Below are 15,067 nucleotides of genomic sequence, written 5' to 3'. Positions count from 1 at the left end.
TACATTGTCAAAGGTAGCAACATTTCTGTGATAAAAAAGCAAACTCAATAGAATGAATGGCATCATGTGAGTTAACCTTGCTTGGTTTTAGCAAAGCTTTAGGATTTTGTTGCCACTAAACTTCTGATCATCATTTGAATGGATAATACTTCCTAGACAAAGCTGGGGAGTTTGGGTTGGTTGGGACAGAATATTATTGTGAACAGTTTCAGGATATGAATTTACTCTTAATTATTCAATATGCAGTAACTAAGACGTATATACTATCCCCCCCACCCCATTTTTAATGCCAGTCTTCCCTTATAGCATTGTGATATTACTATGCCTTCCATATTACTTGCCTCTTGCCAACTCTCCAACTCAAGAACTAGACAGGAATTATAGTAAGTGAGACCATTTAGTGGAGGACAGAGATGGGATTCACTGTTATGTTTAGTGACACTAAAGGAGAACTCACACACAACTACATTAGAGCACCACTAGTCCAAGGATCATCTCTAAGGCAAAGCTTAAACCTCATGAAACCATAAATGGCACCAAACAGGAAGGACCTAATGATGCTTCATCCTTTCAGCAGTGACTAGGACAACGGAACAACAATGCTAAGTTTAATTAGCAACCTAAGACTGAGATATCTAGGAACTTGGACCAAACGGGAGTAATTTTTAAAAAATTAAAAGGATAAAAACTAAATATGGAAAAATACTGATAATTCAAAATAAAATATTTCTGGGTCAGAAAACAAAGAATCTAAGAATAACATGTCAAACAACAACAACAAAAAATAAGAGCAGAAACAAGGCAATTTCATGCAGAAATAACACCCAAAATAAAACAACAGAATAGATACATAAATGTGAGCATATGGTACTTAGAAACAGTGCAGTAATCCTTATATTTACAATCAGCTCGGGCCAAATTGATATCCAGGTCAGGGGCGTACAGCAAAAGAAAATCTGAATAGAGTTCAGAGGACAAAGAATACTAAAAAGAACTGGAAAAGAAAGCAGTGGTAAAGAGATTTAATAAGCCTTTAGGTACAGAAGAAGAGAGTGAACAGCTGTTTCTCATCCTTTCTGATGACAGAACAAGAGGAAATGGCCTTCAGCTATACCATGAAGGACTCAGATTACCAATAGACGGAAGGAAGAATTTTCTGACTGTAACTGTTCTTAAACACTATAATGGGCTACCAAGGGGCGCTGAAGATATCTCTTAAGGTCTTTAAAAATCGGACTGAACTCATCTGGATAGAATGTGATCCTAGCTCGAAGGCAGAAAGAGGAAGCAGAAGAGCTTTCAAGGCTCTTCTATTCTAATGACTCCATGAGTGTCACCCCAATTCAATCTGCGGAAAACTGCCTCCAATTATAGGTTTATAATAACTGTAACTCAGAATAAAGCTGGAGAGTTTCTAACTTGATGTCTGAGTGCAAACAAAAGACCTATTCAGTAACATGGAACTTGAGAGTTGTTATTTGAAATTAAGTAGGAAAAACCAGTGAAATAAATATAGCTAATAACCTGAGGATTCACAGACATTATTTCTAATGCTTCCTCCTTTATTAAAACTATACAAAATTAAATTAGTCCAGTAATGTCACTTGTTCAAAATGGAGCTAAGGCCACAATTATAAAACAGTAAATAAAAAATAACAGCAAATATATACGTTAAAAGTCTACACATTAGAGCTCATTCTTTTTCCTCATACTGCAATTCCTCATTCCTTACTCAAACCTCATTTATTCTCCACGGTCATCCCAAATGGAAATAGCTTTAGAGTTGGCTCTGCTTATAATAGCGATACATACTTAAATACCAAAATATATGCAAAAAATACCCCCCAAAAGTAAAGGAAAATTTAATTCACAATTTCAGACATACACTATTAACATTTCATTTTCTCTTTCTAGATATTCTCTATCTAAAGATATATTTTCCAAAAAATTGGATACAATTCATATTTTTGGTAATTCACATTTCTCCTCATAACATGTCACATTTTCCATTATAAGCACATCTGTATATGACTGCTTTGGGCTCATGTAATAGTGTATTGTGTATTAAATATATCTCAGACTTATCTTCCATAGCTTCTAGGGGATTTGCAGCCCCTATTTTGTGCCCCTGTCCCATGCAAACACAGTCTGAAACAATGATAGGGAAGAAATGATTGGACCATGGATGGACACCGATACAAGAGTAACCAGAGGCTGCCCGGAAAACTGAACTGTGGCCAGGCCTAACATGATAGTCTCAACTTTAATGATTCTCTACTTCCCACGTCCTGAGTTACCTAACTCAGTATGTTCTTGTCCTACTTCTAATCCCTCTCAAGACTCCCGATCAGTACTACTGCATTACAGAAGCTGGAGCTGTAAATCTTTTGCTCATTTTCCAGATACTAAGGCTCTAGAGAGGGAACACTGCTTGGCCAGAAGCAAGATGGATTTACAGCTCCTTAAAATGGACACCTTCTCCCCTGATGGGAAGGAAACCAAATTTGGGAAAAGATAAAACTACTAATCTGACATCTGGTAGATAATCAAGAGCCTAGAATTCTCTGGAGTGGACACTCTTTCCTCTCAGTTTGGAGGACCAACCCAACGGCACACATCTTCAGCCCCTGAAAAACGTCTAATCCAGTATTTACAAAAAAAGAATAGCTGGTGCACAAAGAGGCAAGTGATAAGATACACGGCTGTGCTTTCGATCAAACAGAAAATCTTTTGCCACAACAACACAAAAGCACTTTCTGGACACTTCCAAAATAGCAAATCAAGCATCTGTGGGCCACAGATTGTATGTATCGCTCACACACACTGTTCTGCGGCACAGAAAGCATTTGTCTCCTCTGTCCTTCCTGCTGTTTTCCATTCCATGGCAGTGGGCTTGAAGACTGATGAGGTAATACCTCTTGCAACCTCTGGCAGACATTTTAAAGCAATTTGTTCAAGGACCAAGTACCCAGTCTGCATTTTTGTAGGCAATTTGTGGATCAAATTTCCTATCATCCTGAGGGTATTCTGAGTTTTAAATATAATGGTTTATCACGACCACAGGACATCTCTTTTAATTTGATTTATTTAGTATATAAAATAGAAAAACACACCCAAGCTATAGATATAGGCCCCAAAACATGCTTTCTAGCACAGATATTTGATCTTGATTCATACTAACATAAATAAAACAAAAGTTAAAGAGAAAAATTAACTTATTTTTCTGTATGGTTTCCTAATATTTTACATAGTTTTGATTTGGTTTTTATTTTTATATAATTTGAGATAAAAATACTTCAGAGCTAAAAGAGAACAAGATAATGACTTTCTTAATATAATAACTGAGAGCCAAATATAACCAGGTGTTAGGAACTTAATTTTCTATTTCTGGCATTAATTAATAAATATAATTGAATGTATAGAAACATAATTTCTTTTAGTCAACCTCATTCTCTCATACATATATTAATAATGGTAAAACTCTTCACTATTTTTCATGTACTCCTCCATGCTTAGTAATGTTCATAAAAACAATCTCAAGGATTGCCCTCAAAAGACCATAAATAGGATAAATGTTCCTATATTTTATAGCTGCTGGTTTGAATGAAAGAGAAAAAAATCTACTGGATATACTGGATGTAATAATAATGATAATAATAATTATCATTATTATATACATTCCACATAATTCTTTCAGACACTGCAAGATATATACATACAAACATATGCTTATTACATTACATATGTCTCGGCAGAGATAGAAATGTTCACAAGAGACATCTTATTTCCTTCAAACATCTTTTACATAGTAGAATAATACAGCCTAGATTATGATCAAGTTGAGAAAATGCATATTTGAAAAGATAACTGACTTTCCTCTTCATCATTTAAAAAATAAGGAGCAAAATCAGGAAAATAAAAGGCTTTCAAATGTCTCATCCAGTAGTCACAATTACCTCATCTTTTAAAAATGCTGGTAGTATGAATTTCCAGTCAATCAGGAAAAATAAATCTCTATCAGCAGCCAAAACACATCATTTGAAATAGTTGCCATTCATATAAAGATTCCAAATAAGGAATCAATTGTGCTTATTTATATTTCATCTCTTTTTTATTCACTACTAATCCTGTAATTTGAGCTAAAGTAATCCTTATAAACATCAACTTCCTAAATTTTGACTAATATTAATGAGTTCTAATTCTCATTGCCCAATTACGCCTTATTGTTTATAAGTTGCCACCAAATACTAATGGCCTAAAAGTGTTAATAGACTCCTATAACGCACAGCAGTGACCAATAATTTGATTTAATCATATTGAGCAAAGGTACAACTAATGACAGATTTTACTTTGAATATGTGGTAGTCTACATGTATCCTAAATTTACAAATCATCAACTTAAAGCTACAATGACATAAAGAGCTGAGTGTTCTTACAACACAAACTCATTATGCACACACCGTCCTTGAACGTCATTCCAGTCTCTCAGAAGCCTTTCATTTTCTTTCTGCAGGTGCTCATTTCTGGCTTGGCTTTCTGCGATGGTGTCCAGGCAGTCACAAATAAGTTCTCTAATGACCTCACCTGGGCTTACAACTTTCTCTAGGTTGAAGGAACCAAGTCTGAACTAGGAAGAAAGGAAAACATGATTAGCTTTGGGAGAATATCAAGACTGAGCAGCCCAGTTTTAAGTATACATAATTTGCTCTGAGAGGAAAAGGCGTAAGATTCAAATACAGTGCATTTACCAGATATAAATACAGTGAACAAGAAAACTGGGCAGCTTCCTACTTTCCCATTAAAGTTTATCACATAAATCAACATATAACCTAAGAATAATTTTTACAAGTGGTAAGTCCCTCTCCCACCTCTTAGCAGAGAAGAAAACAACATAAATACCATATAAGCACACTACCATCTGTTTGCTACAAGCTAATTTAAGTCATTCTGCTCAGACAAGAAAAAGAATTATACATGAAGATTTTTAATGATAGTTTCTGTTAATACTGATAGTAAAATGAAATAATTGACATAGCCTATTTCTGAAGAAAGAGCAGAATTTTGATAACAGCTAAGAGAAGTATAGGGTTTTAGGAAACTGATAAACCTGGGGCACCAAACAATAACTAATCCTTTATCAAAACTCAATAATTTAATACTATAAATTACAAATAATAATGTCAAGTGCCAAGTTTGAGTACTTTTACATAAAGGTAAGACTTATAAAAATATCTTAATTCCTCTACCAGAGGCATTTAAAAAAAAATATAATACAGTTTAGCTATAGCTATGGAATTCTGAAGGGAACACAGGTTCTCCTTATTTGGCAGATAAAGATACTGAAACATAGTGATTAATAATAATAAAGTTAGAATTATTATAACTAAAAATAAGATTTTAAAAATAATAATTATTATAATATAGCTACCATGTCTTGCAGTTGAAGTATAACTCAAGTATAGCACAAATACAAACGCATCTAATCATTACCAAAACGCATCTATTATACCCATTTTATAGATTAGTAAACTGAGGTTCAAAGTAGTAATCTAATATATCGAAGGGATAAAGTGAAGATCCTACTATGCTATGCTGTTATGCTGTTTCCTGACACAAAAGGGTATCCTAACTAAACAACTAGTAAGAGGAAGAATTAGGTTCAGAACCTACACATAATTCTGAAGAGAGACTCTAATGGCACTGAGTGAGTTGCAAAATTGAGAGTAAAACTGAGGGGTTTTTTTTGTTTTCTGTTTTTGTTTCGTTTTTTAGCCTCCTAGGTCAATAATTTCTATTATGGCATTTATCTAATAGGAACATTTCCAAAATGTCCTGCTTTTAAAAGGATAATTCTACATAAATGTTACATACAGATTGAGAAATATTTAACAGTGGTTGATAATTGTGAGACAAATCCCTACTAGTCAATTTACAAATAAAACTAAAAGTCACTAAAGTAAAAATCCAATGTTTGCGATCTGAGTGGCATTTTATAAAACATTTCAGTCAATTCTGATAATTTAGGATAATTTGGATGTTTAGTCCCACAGAGTAAACTTTTCTGGATGAATTATGTTTACTAATTTACTTTCAATTTCCAGATAGAAAACATAGGTAGGTGTCTTACTTAATATTACAGAAACTGCCACAAGGCTTAAAAGCTGACAATTCCTAGGTGTTGACAAACATTTATTTATACTTGTTAAAGTGTAAAGGAAAAGCAAAGAATATTTATGTTCTTCAGTATTATGGGCACATTTTAGAGGACTGAATATTACTGTTCTAGCCACAAAGAAATTACGTATGTATTTTTTTTGAAACCTAAGCAGGTCAAAATGTTTGTTCAATCCTTTAATTTGTTTTATCTCACCTCTTCCTGTTTCTTAACAAAAGAAGTGGAATCGGGCCGCACGGTGGCATAGATGTTAAGCGCGTGTGCTCTGCTGCGGTGGCCCGGGGTTCTGTCCCGGCACGCACCGACACACCGCTTGGCAAGCCATGCTGTGGCAGCGTCCCATACAAAGTGCAGGAAGATAGGCACGGATGTTAGCTCAGGGCCAGTCTTCCTCAGCAAAAAGAGGAGGATTGGCAACAGATGTTAGCTCAGGGCTGATCTTCCTCTCACACACACAAAAAAAGTGGAATCAGATTAAGAAAAATTGTCCTTTATCTCAATGAGTACACCCAGTTGTATTAGGCTTAAATGTATAACCTGAAATAAGCTATTTAAGCAATGTTTACCAAAAAAAAGACTTGGAAAAATTCTAAGAATTTTCTTTTTTTTTTTTTTGTGAGTGAGATCAGCCCTGAGCCAACATCTGATGCCGATCCTCCTCTTTTTTGCCGAGGAAGACCGGCCCTGAGCCAACCTCCGTGCTCATCTTCCTCCACCTTACATGGGACTCCTCCACCTTACATGGGACGCCACCACAGCATGGCGTGACAAGCAGTGTGTGCGTGTGCGCCTGGGGTCTCAACCCACGAACCCGGGCCGCCAGGGCCGGCGAAGCGGAGGGCGCGCACCCAACCACCTCCGCCACCGGGCCGGCCCCCCAAGAATTTTTATTTATTCAGTTTATTTAAGACTATTTGTCACATCTGATTTCTCTTAAACCTAGAATCAAACAGCCAAAAGCATTTGCAGTTTTCTCATATAATGAAACATGAGTCCATTTAACAAGCACATAAGTTTAAATACGAAAGTTTTATCTATATAAAGAATATATAAATTGAAAGTAAATTTGAGCATTTACCTTTTGAAGCTTCTCTTAGTGTCAACAAACACACAAAAAAATAAAGATAAAAGTCACCTGTAGAATATTACTTTTTTGAGTCGATAAAAAGCCCAAGAAAAATTAAGCTTATTTTATTTTTAGATAGCAGATTATGTTATCAGTAAAACATAAACCCACAAAGTGACTTTGTATTCTCTCATTATTACAATTGTCAGGTAGCTTTGACTAAGATGGACATTTTTAGAAAGAGTTTTTCATCACTTGAAAGTTTCAATAATGCCAAATTAATAATGAATTTGTGCCACACTTTGATCTAGAATAAAGTAATTGGTAAAATACTAATGCACGGGTAAACACAAGTCCAGCCCCCTACCCTTCAATCTTAGGTGGCAAAGGAAGAAGGGACCGATTCTAAACCACTAATAACAAAGAGAATTCTTAAATCTTTGCTTGGCTATTTAGTACAGAATAAACTTAAAATGTCATCCCTTCTTAAGAGTAGACAACAATTTTTTGGTTTCTATTTTCTAATTTTATTCACTTAGTTTTTGGTCCTTTAATAGGTGTGAACATCTGTTATTCCAAACAATAAAAATAAACAAGAAGTCTCCAGAAACTCAATCCAAGAAAAAGATTTTACTTCAAATATTCAGATTATTTTTTAGACAAATTCTGGAATGTATGAGAGAGTGACTCTGCTGGCCATTCTGCCAGTATATATGATTCAGAGCCAAGGCAGGAAGTACACTTCCACTCTCACTGCTGCTGTTCCAGCCTGTCCGCATCATTACAGATGCAAGGGGCCACATGCCCATAGGCACTGGACTTTGATAAGGACCTTGTATCAAGCCTAATGAATGGAGGAGCATAAAATATTTCTGTGCTCTAACTCTACATCTAGCTCATCCTTATACTGCTCCTCAAACGAAAAGTGGCAACTTAGGAAAGTGCTGATTTTAAACCAGCAAATTAGCACAAAAGCAATATTGCATGGTTGTGTCAATTTTTAAATCTTTTACTTTAGTTTTTGTTTGACATGTAAGGCTATTAGTACAGCTGTTCTTTATTTATTAGTTCTATCATTTCAAAATAATCGACAATATAAAATCAGGACTTCAAATCATACACCAGAGTCAGAAACCATAAATTGAAGACATTTTGAGAGCATGTCTGTGCTGATAGAGACATGGGAAAAAATAAATTTCTTTTTGTAGTCAGTCTCAAGATCTTATGGAGAATTCAGAGTACACAGACCTGTACTAAGCACCTCATTCAGTCTATAATTGTAGAAGATTTTAAGCTATGTCTTTATTTTGCTATGTACAAAAGTTGAGAACAATTAACTTTTTAAATATTGATAATCATAGTAGGTTGCACTAGTTGGCTCTAAGTGGTTACCATTTTAGCTAGTAAAACAAACAAATAATATAATTTTTGATCTGATCTGCATTAAAATTTCTCCATTTCAGAAATCATATCTATTTTCTTTAGCCAGGGCTTTTTTTATTCTGGATATCTGTGTTTCTGTCAATCCGTTAAGTCCAAGATTAAATGCCACACCCCCTTACCCATCACTTCAAAGCCCAGTTCTCTTTAACTACATTGATCTCTCTATTCTTAATACTTCAGAGTTTGTCTAATACAATTTTATACTCAGTTTCATCCTGCTTATATTTTTCTCTAGTTGTTTCAGAAATGTGGTCTTTTCCTTTAAATTTCTAGCTCTTTGAGATCAGAGGCCATATCTTACACTTTTTCCATAGCATCCACTGTATCTTGCACAAATCTGGACACAGATTAACTGCTCAATAAAAACTTGAATTTCTTTTATTGGAATGATCATTATTAATAAGGGAATATAATTATAATGGGGCAGGTAAAGAAAAGAATTGAGACAGTAATGCTCTGAATACAAATTAAGAAATATTTTAAGCAGTTTAAAGATACAATAGTTTTATTTTATTCAATAGTATAATTTAAACAAAAAGGACATGGTTAAAAAATTGCATAATAGCACTTGATTCTGTGATAATACACAAGTTTGATAAAACCTAAACAGATTTGTTTTTTAAAGAATATATAGATATAAACTTATATACTCAGTTTTCAGGTTCTTTGGAGCGGCCAAACAGATAAAAGAGAATATAGAGTATTGGTAAAGTATACAAAATAAACTCCATGAATAACTACTAACCAATTCCTGGTGGCCATTCTGAATGTTTCTCGGGGAGAGGAGGATTATCAAGGTGTGAGTTGATAGTCTGCTTAGAGCATATCAACTAAAGGGTTTGAGTTTTGATACATTATCAAAGAAGTCTAAATAACCTTCAGAATTAATCTGCCTTATTGTCCTAGGAACCAAGACGTAAAGTTAAAGGAAACAGAGGAATAAAGATATCTGGATGTTATGACTAGGCAAATAATGGTCAGATAGGAACTCATTTTTTTTCAGTATGTGTTTTTAAATTTATTCATATCAGAGAAAAGTTTAGCTGTATCTAGATATGTGTACACTAAAAAAGTAAAAGCTGTCCTTTATAATTTATAATATCGAATATTTTGTCTATTGGAGACAAATACATAGTTGCATGTACATAGTTGTAAAACATAGTTCTAAAATTCTAGTAATACTGGAATCACTCAAGTTATGTAATTAAAAAAAGTGACTAAACCGTATTACTTTGGCCTACTTATGTTAATCATCAATCATAAGTATTTTGAATCAACTACATTTTTATTAAGATCTTTGTATCACGAACTCATTGGTGTAGTGAGCTGCTCAAATGTTTATTTTAGATTTAAATAAAGAATATTACAAATGAACTTCCTAGGGCAGTAACATATCTAAGCTGACAACTGGTCACATTTACCTTCTAAGGTAGCTAGAACTGAGAAAAGGATACCAATAAGGACTCCTTCTAAAGAGACAAGAGAGCTATATCTGTGAGACCACTAATCTCACATTTCTATTTTCTTGCCCAAATTTCTTACAGCTTTTAAAAAATGCTAAAACATCTCAAGATGATTGTACGATCAAGTAAGCCTCTGTGTATTTCAGATGTAGTAGGTTCTTACAAGAAAAATGCAATAATCTAAAAGTGAAAAAGTATGCTGAACTCTAATTATAGTGCTACAAAGTATTAGCATTTTAAGGTCATGCTACATGCTTTAATATATTAAGTATCATCTCACAACTCTTATTTTGGTCTTCATAGTTGCAAAAATCATTGGTGGGATTCAGGGAATCCTAGAGAGCAAAAATCCCAAAAGTTTACGTGGTGAGGGAATCTCAGAAGTTAGTTTTACTTTGAATGACTATAAATATTCACTCCCTTACTGTCTTAAAATAGAAATGATGAGTCTTTGGTTGATAGGGAATATAGTAAAATCTAGAAGATTTATCTCAGCCTAACTAGGAGTAATAATCAACTATGAAAATTATACTATATATGGATTCAGAATCAGCTGGAAGGTTTTTCTTATAGTAACTGGATGGGAGCGGGTAGGGAGCAGCGGTTGCCTATTATTCGCCTGTTATGTTATTTCGGGTATTAGATGCGATAAAGAAATATTGTCTTAGATTCCTTGACACTCTTCTAGATCTCATAATACTTATCTAATCACATGTTCACAGTATGCTTCCCTATCTTCTACTTAGATGCTAAATGGTAGTTTCTTGGAATGATCCCTTGACCCACTTCTTTTTGCTCTGTAGAGTTATAGGATTATCCACAATCACAGCTTCCATCATAACAGATAGGCTGAAAACCGCCAAATCTATATCTCTAGGTGGCGCCTCTCCTAAATGCCAGACCTATATATACGTTTTACTCCTTTTTAGAGTGGTGCCACCAGGATGTCCTATATGGACCTCAAACTTCAAATTTAATTATCATAGCTTTATAATACGTTTTATTAATAAGGATTATAAATTCCATCTCATAATTCTTTTCTCAAAATTTTATTGTCTAGTTTTCCCAAGAATATCCCAAGAAATTCTGACTATGAATTTCAGACGAACCAAAAACAAACGAAAAAATAGCAACTAAAAAAACATTGGGAATTTGGTTTGGAATTACACTCATTTTCAAATTATTTTATAAGGAATTAACTTATTTCCAATATGAATTACAAGGTATTTCCTCAATTCAGGACCATAATGTTGTTTTTCATCTAATCAAGAGTTATTTTTACGCCCTTTGGTTGTTTCATATTGCTTATTTTTGAATCAGACTCCCTACACTGCAGCTGATAAGAACATCAAATGATCTGTAGGCAAAAATATGAACATAATTGCCTACTTAGTCTTATTTTTGATCCCTTGGTCATATCAAAAGAATTATACGGAATATGGGAATCTTAGAAACCTCTACTTTAAAATCCCACTACTGACATTTATTTGCAGTGGGGTCCTAGAGAAGGAATTGTAACCTCTGTATTCAAAATAGTGACTTCTCCTATTTGTGAACAAAATCGAAGGGCTGCTCATGAAGGATTTTACAAATAAGTCACAACAGAAATAACACCTAACGGCACAGTTTTGAGTCAGTTTGAATTAGATTTGTCTTCTAAAAATGGTTGATTACTTTACCACAGTAGCATTCCAGAGTGGCTATGACAGAAAAATCTCACTGGGACTGAGATTACTGTTTGCTGTTGCGCAGTTTCTGAAGGCTCACGGAAACAGTGAGCAAGCTAACACTGGAGAAAACTTCTAATACGATAAAATATCATGCTACGAGATACTTAGGAAATATAACTTAATAGGACATAATATGAAATATCATGGATCATTTATTTCTGAATTTAAACCAGTTTACCCTGTTTAGTAACAATTGCTCAGGTCTCTCAACATTCTCTAGGAAAATTAAGTTAAAACAATAGAATCTTGGGGCCAGCCTGGTGGCATAGTGGTTAAGTTCGTGTGCTCCGCTTCAGCGGCCCAGGATTTGCAGGTTCGGATCCCGGGTGCGGACCCATGCACCGCTTATCAAGCCATGCCGTGGCAGGCATCCCACATATAAAGTAGAGGAAGATGGGCACGGATGTTAGCCCAGGGCCAATCTTCCTCAGCAAAATGAGGAGGATTGGTAACAGATGTTCGCTCATGGCTAATATTCCTCACCAAAAAAAAACAAAAAACAAAAAACAATAGAATCTTATATATTTTTTCTGCTTATAAAATTCTGGTCCTTTGCCATTTAAAAATGTCAGAAACTTAAGGCCAACCTTCTCCATCCTGCCCCAAGCACTGCACTGTACTTATTTTGATGGAATAGCATGATGGGTTAAAAAGCATTATATTGACATTAGAAACTTTTTGGAAATAAAAAATTTCATAAAAACTTAATGTGTTAACTATAACTCCATTATCTTTATTTATTTATTTATTTTCTAAAATGGCCTTTTTTTGTGTGTGTGTGTGTGAGGAAGATCAGCCCTGAGCTAACATCCATGCTAATCCTCCTCTTTTTGCTGGGGAAGACCAGCTCTGAGCTAACATCTACTGCCAATCCTCTTTCTTTTTTTTTTCCCCAAAGCCCCAGTAGATAGTTGTATGTCATAGTTGCACATCCTTCTACTTGCTGTATGTGGGACACGGCCTCAGCATGGCTGGAGAAGCGGTGCGTCGGTGCGCGCCCAGGATCCCAACCCAGGCCGCCAGTAGCGGAGCGCGCACACTTAACTGCTAAGCCACAGGGCCGGCCCAACTCCATTATCTTTCAAGTCAGTTATCATAAACTAATAAACTCAAAACTAGAGATCCTTAAAAAAAATCATAGAAATATGGAATATGGAATCAAGATAAAATATGCTAATTTCCGTACAGTTTATGAATTTTCTCTAAAGAATTTTTAAAAGCTTAATAATTGTCTCTTTAAACTATGAATCAAAAATTCTTCTGCCATATTTTTCACTCAAAATATTTATTAATAATCCTAAGAAACTTTACTTATTGTAATTTAATGGCAGGTCTCTAGGAAACAAATTTACATCCAAAATATTTATACAAAAAACTACTAATATTTACTTTATTTCCTTATTTATGTAGAGATAAGATAAAAACAAACTATTAGTCTATAAAATATTTAAAATTTTTCAAGGTTTTTTTTTGGTGAATAATTAATAGGAAAACTGCCTATAAGGTATAAAAACTAGCATGTATTTTTGATGAGATTGAGAAGAACTGGAGAGCACGATGGATGGTAACCATGCACTTAATTGAATTTTCTTGCAAAGAAAAATGTAATTAAAAGCTAACATTGAAGCAGTTCCAGTTCAGGCAAAACCAAAGTAAGTTATATTAAACTAACCCTTTTCGAGATAATAATTATAAACTCTGAATCAAAAAACAGAAAACAAAAATTTATTTCAAGGGACTGGAGAATGACCGAAAGCAGGCAGCCAATTGGAGGGTACTCAACAGGGTGAGATCATGTTTACATGGCTGTTCCTCACAGGCACTCCCCAGGCCTAGAGCTCATGTCAAACAAGTAGAAACCACACTTACTGGCTTGAGGGGTCAAGAGGTGGACTTCTGGGCTGCACACACACACAAACACACGCACACAAGTGAATAAACAGGTGGAAAATAGGACAGAAAAATCAAAGAAAATTAGAAGATCAGTACAGTACAGGATCAGTTAAAATCCCCATAATAGAGTTAGCCAAAAGAATAATAAAACAAAGAAGGAATTTTTTAAAAAGTAGAAGAAATGCATGAACTGAAAGATTTAAATTTCTAGATAGAAAGGTCCCAGCACAATGGATTAAAAGAGGAATCATATCAAGAAATAGCACCATTAAATTTCAGAACATTTGGGACAAAAAAGAGAATCCTAAAAGATTCCAGAGCAACAAAACAGGCTACATGAGAATGATCAGGAAGAAGAACGGCATTGGTTTTCTACAGCAATGCCAGACATAAGAAGTCAATGGATTAATGTCTTCAAAATAATAAAGACATATTCAGAGAATATGTTCCACCAATGTAATGAAATAAACTGAATTATACCATAATATTTTTCTAACAACAATAATAATAATAAGTAACATTTATTGAGTACTTACTATGTTTCAGGCATTATGTTGGTTAATATAGAAGTCTCTCTGGGGCTAACAGTAATAAATTTAGATTTTGAGCTCTGGATCTAAGACTAAAATAGTACAAAGAATATGTGAAATGAAGTTAATAAGTTTCTGTAGCATCATACGTGAGAACTTGAAATTCAATTCAATTCAATATTCTTTCTTTAGTTCCTACATTGTATGGGTCAAGGCAATCTACATTACAGAAAGATGAATCAGATGGAATATCTGCTTTACATAAAGGTAAAGAGAATAGTAGTATTTTATAAGGCCTACAATGTTAATAGATTAATTTCAGAAAAACCCAAACTATAATACCGCAAGCATGAATTTTCTATTTTTAAAAGCTCAAAGTGTAAATGTAGCCAGACAAAAATGTTGAAATATCACAGTACTAAAATTACTGTTTTCAATGAAATAATGTCATTACTGTATGAAACACCAAGTGTTTTGTGGTAACTATGTAAATAAGTCGTGTTACATAGAATAGCACCTTACTGTTAGCAAATATTAAAACCAGAAACCTAGTCTCGGTTAAGTCCAAAAGAAATCAACTGTTTTGGCATACTATAGTTCCACTTCTGTGAATTGTTTCTTATGAAGCAATCTCAAATGAGAACACTTACTCATTGCCAAAAACGTCCAAATGGTATAGCAGTTATTGTATTTTGACAATGTAGTAATCACAATTCATTCTATGGGGTGCTAAGGGATAAATCCCTAAAACTAAAGTGAGAGAGCAG

General features: G+C 34.3%; 1 protein-coding gene across 6 annotated transcripts in view; it reads right to left on the bottom strand.

The window, feature by feature from the left end:
- Positions 1-15,067, bottom strand: part of XRCC4 (X-ray repair cross complementing 4) — a 232,211-nt gene that overhangs the window by 137,095 nt on the left and 80,049 nt on the right. For all 6 annotated transcript variants that reach the window (XM_058525411.1, XM_058525367.1, XM_058525208.1 and 3 more), the window contains one exon: positions 4,461-4,627. In XM_058525411.1, the coding sequence (XP_058381394.1) occupies positions 4,461-4,627 (167 nt within the window). The remainder of the gene's footprint in view (positions 1-4,460; positions 4,628-15,067) is intronic.

The sequence above is a fragment of the Diceros bicornis genome, chromosome 1, assembly GCF_020826845.1.
Source record: "Diceros bicornis minor isolate mBicDic1 chromosome 1, mDicBic1.mat.cur, whole genome shotgun sequence".
NCBI lineage: Eukaryota > Metazoa > Chordata > Mammalia > Perissodactyla > Rhinocerotidae > Diceros > Diceros bicornis.
This window is presented reverse-complemented; position numbering and strand designations above follow the sequence as displayed.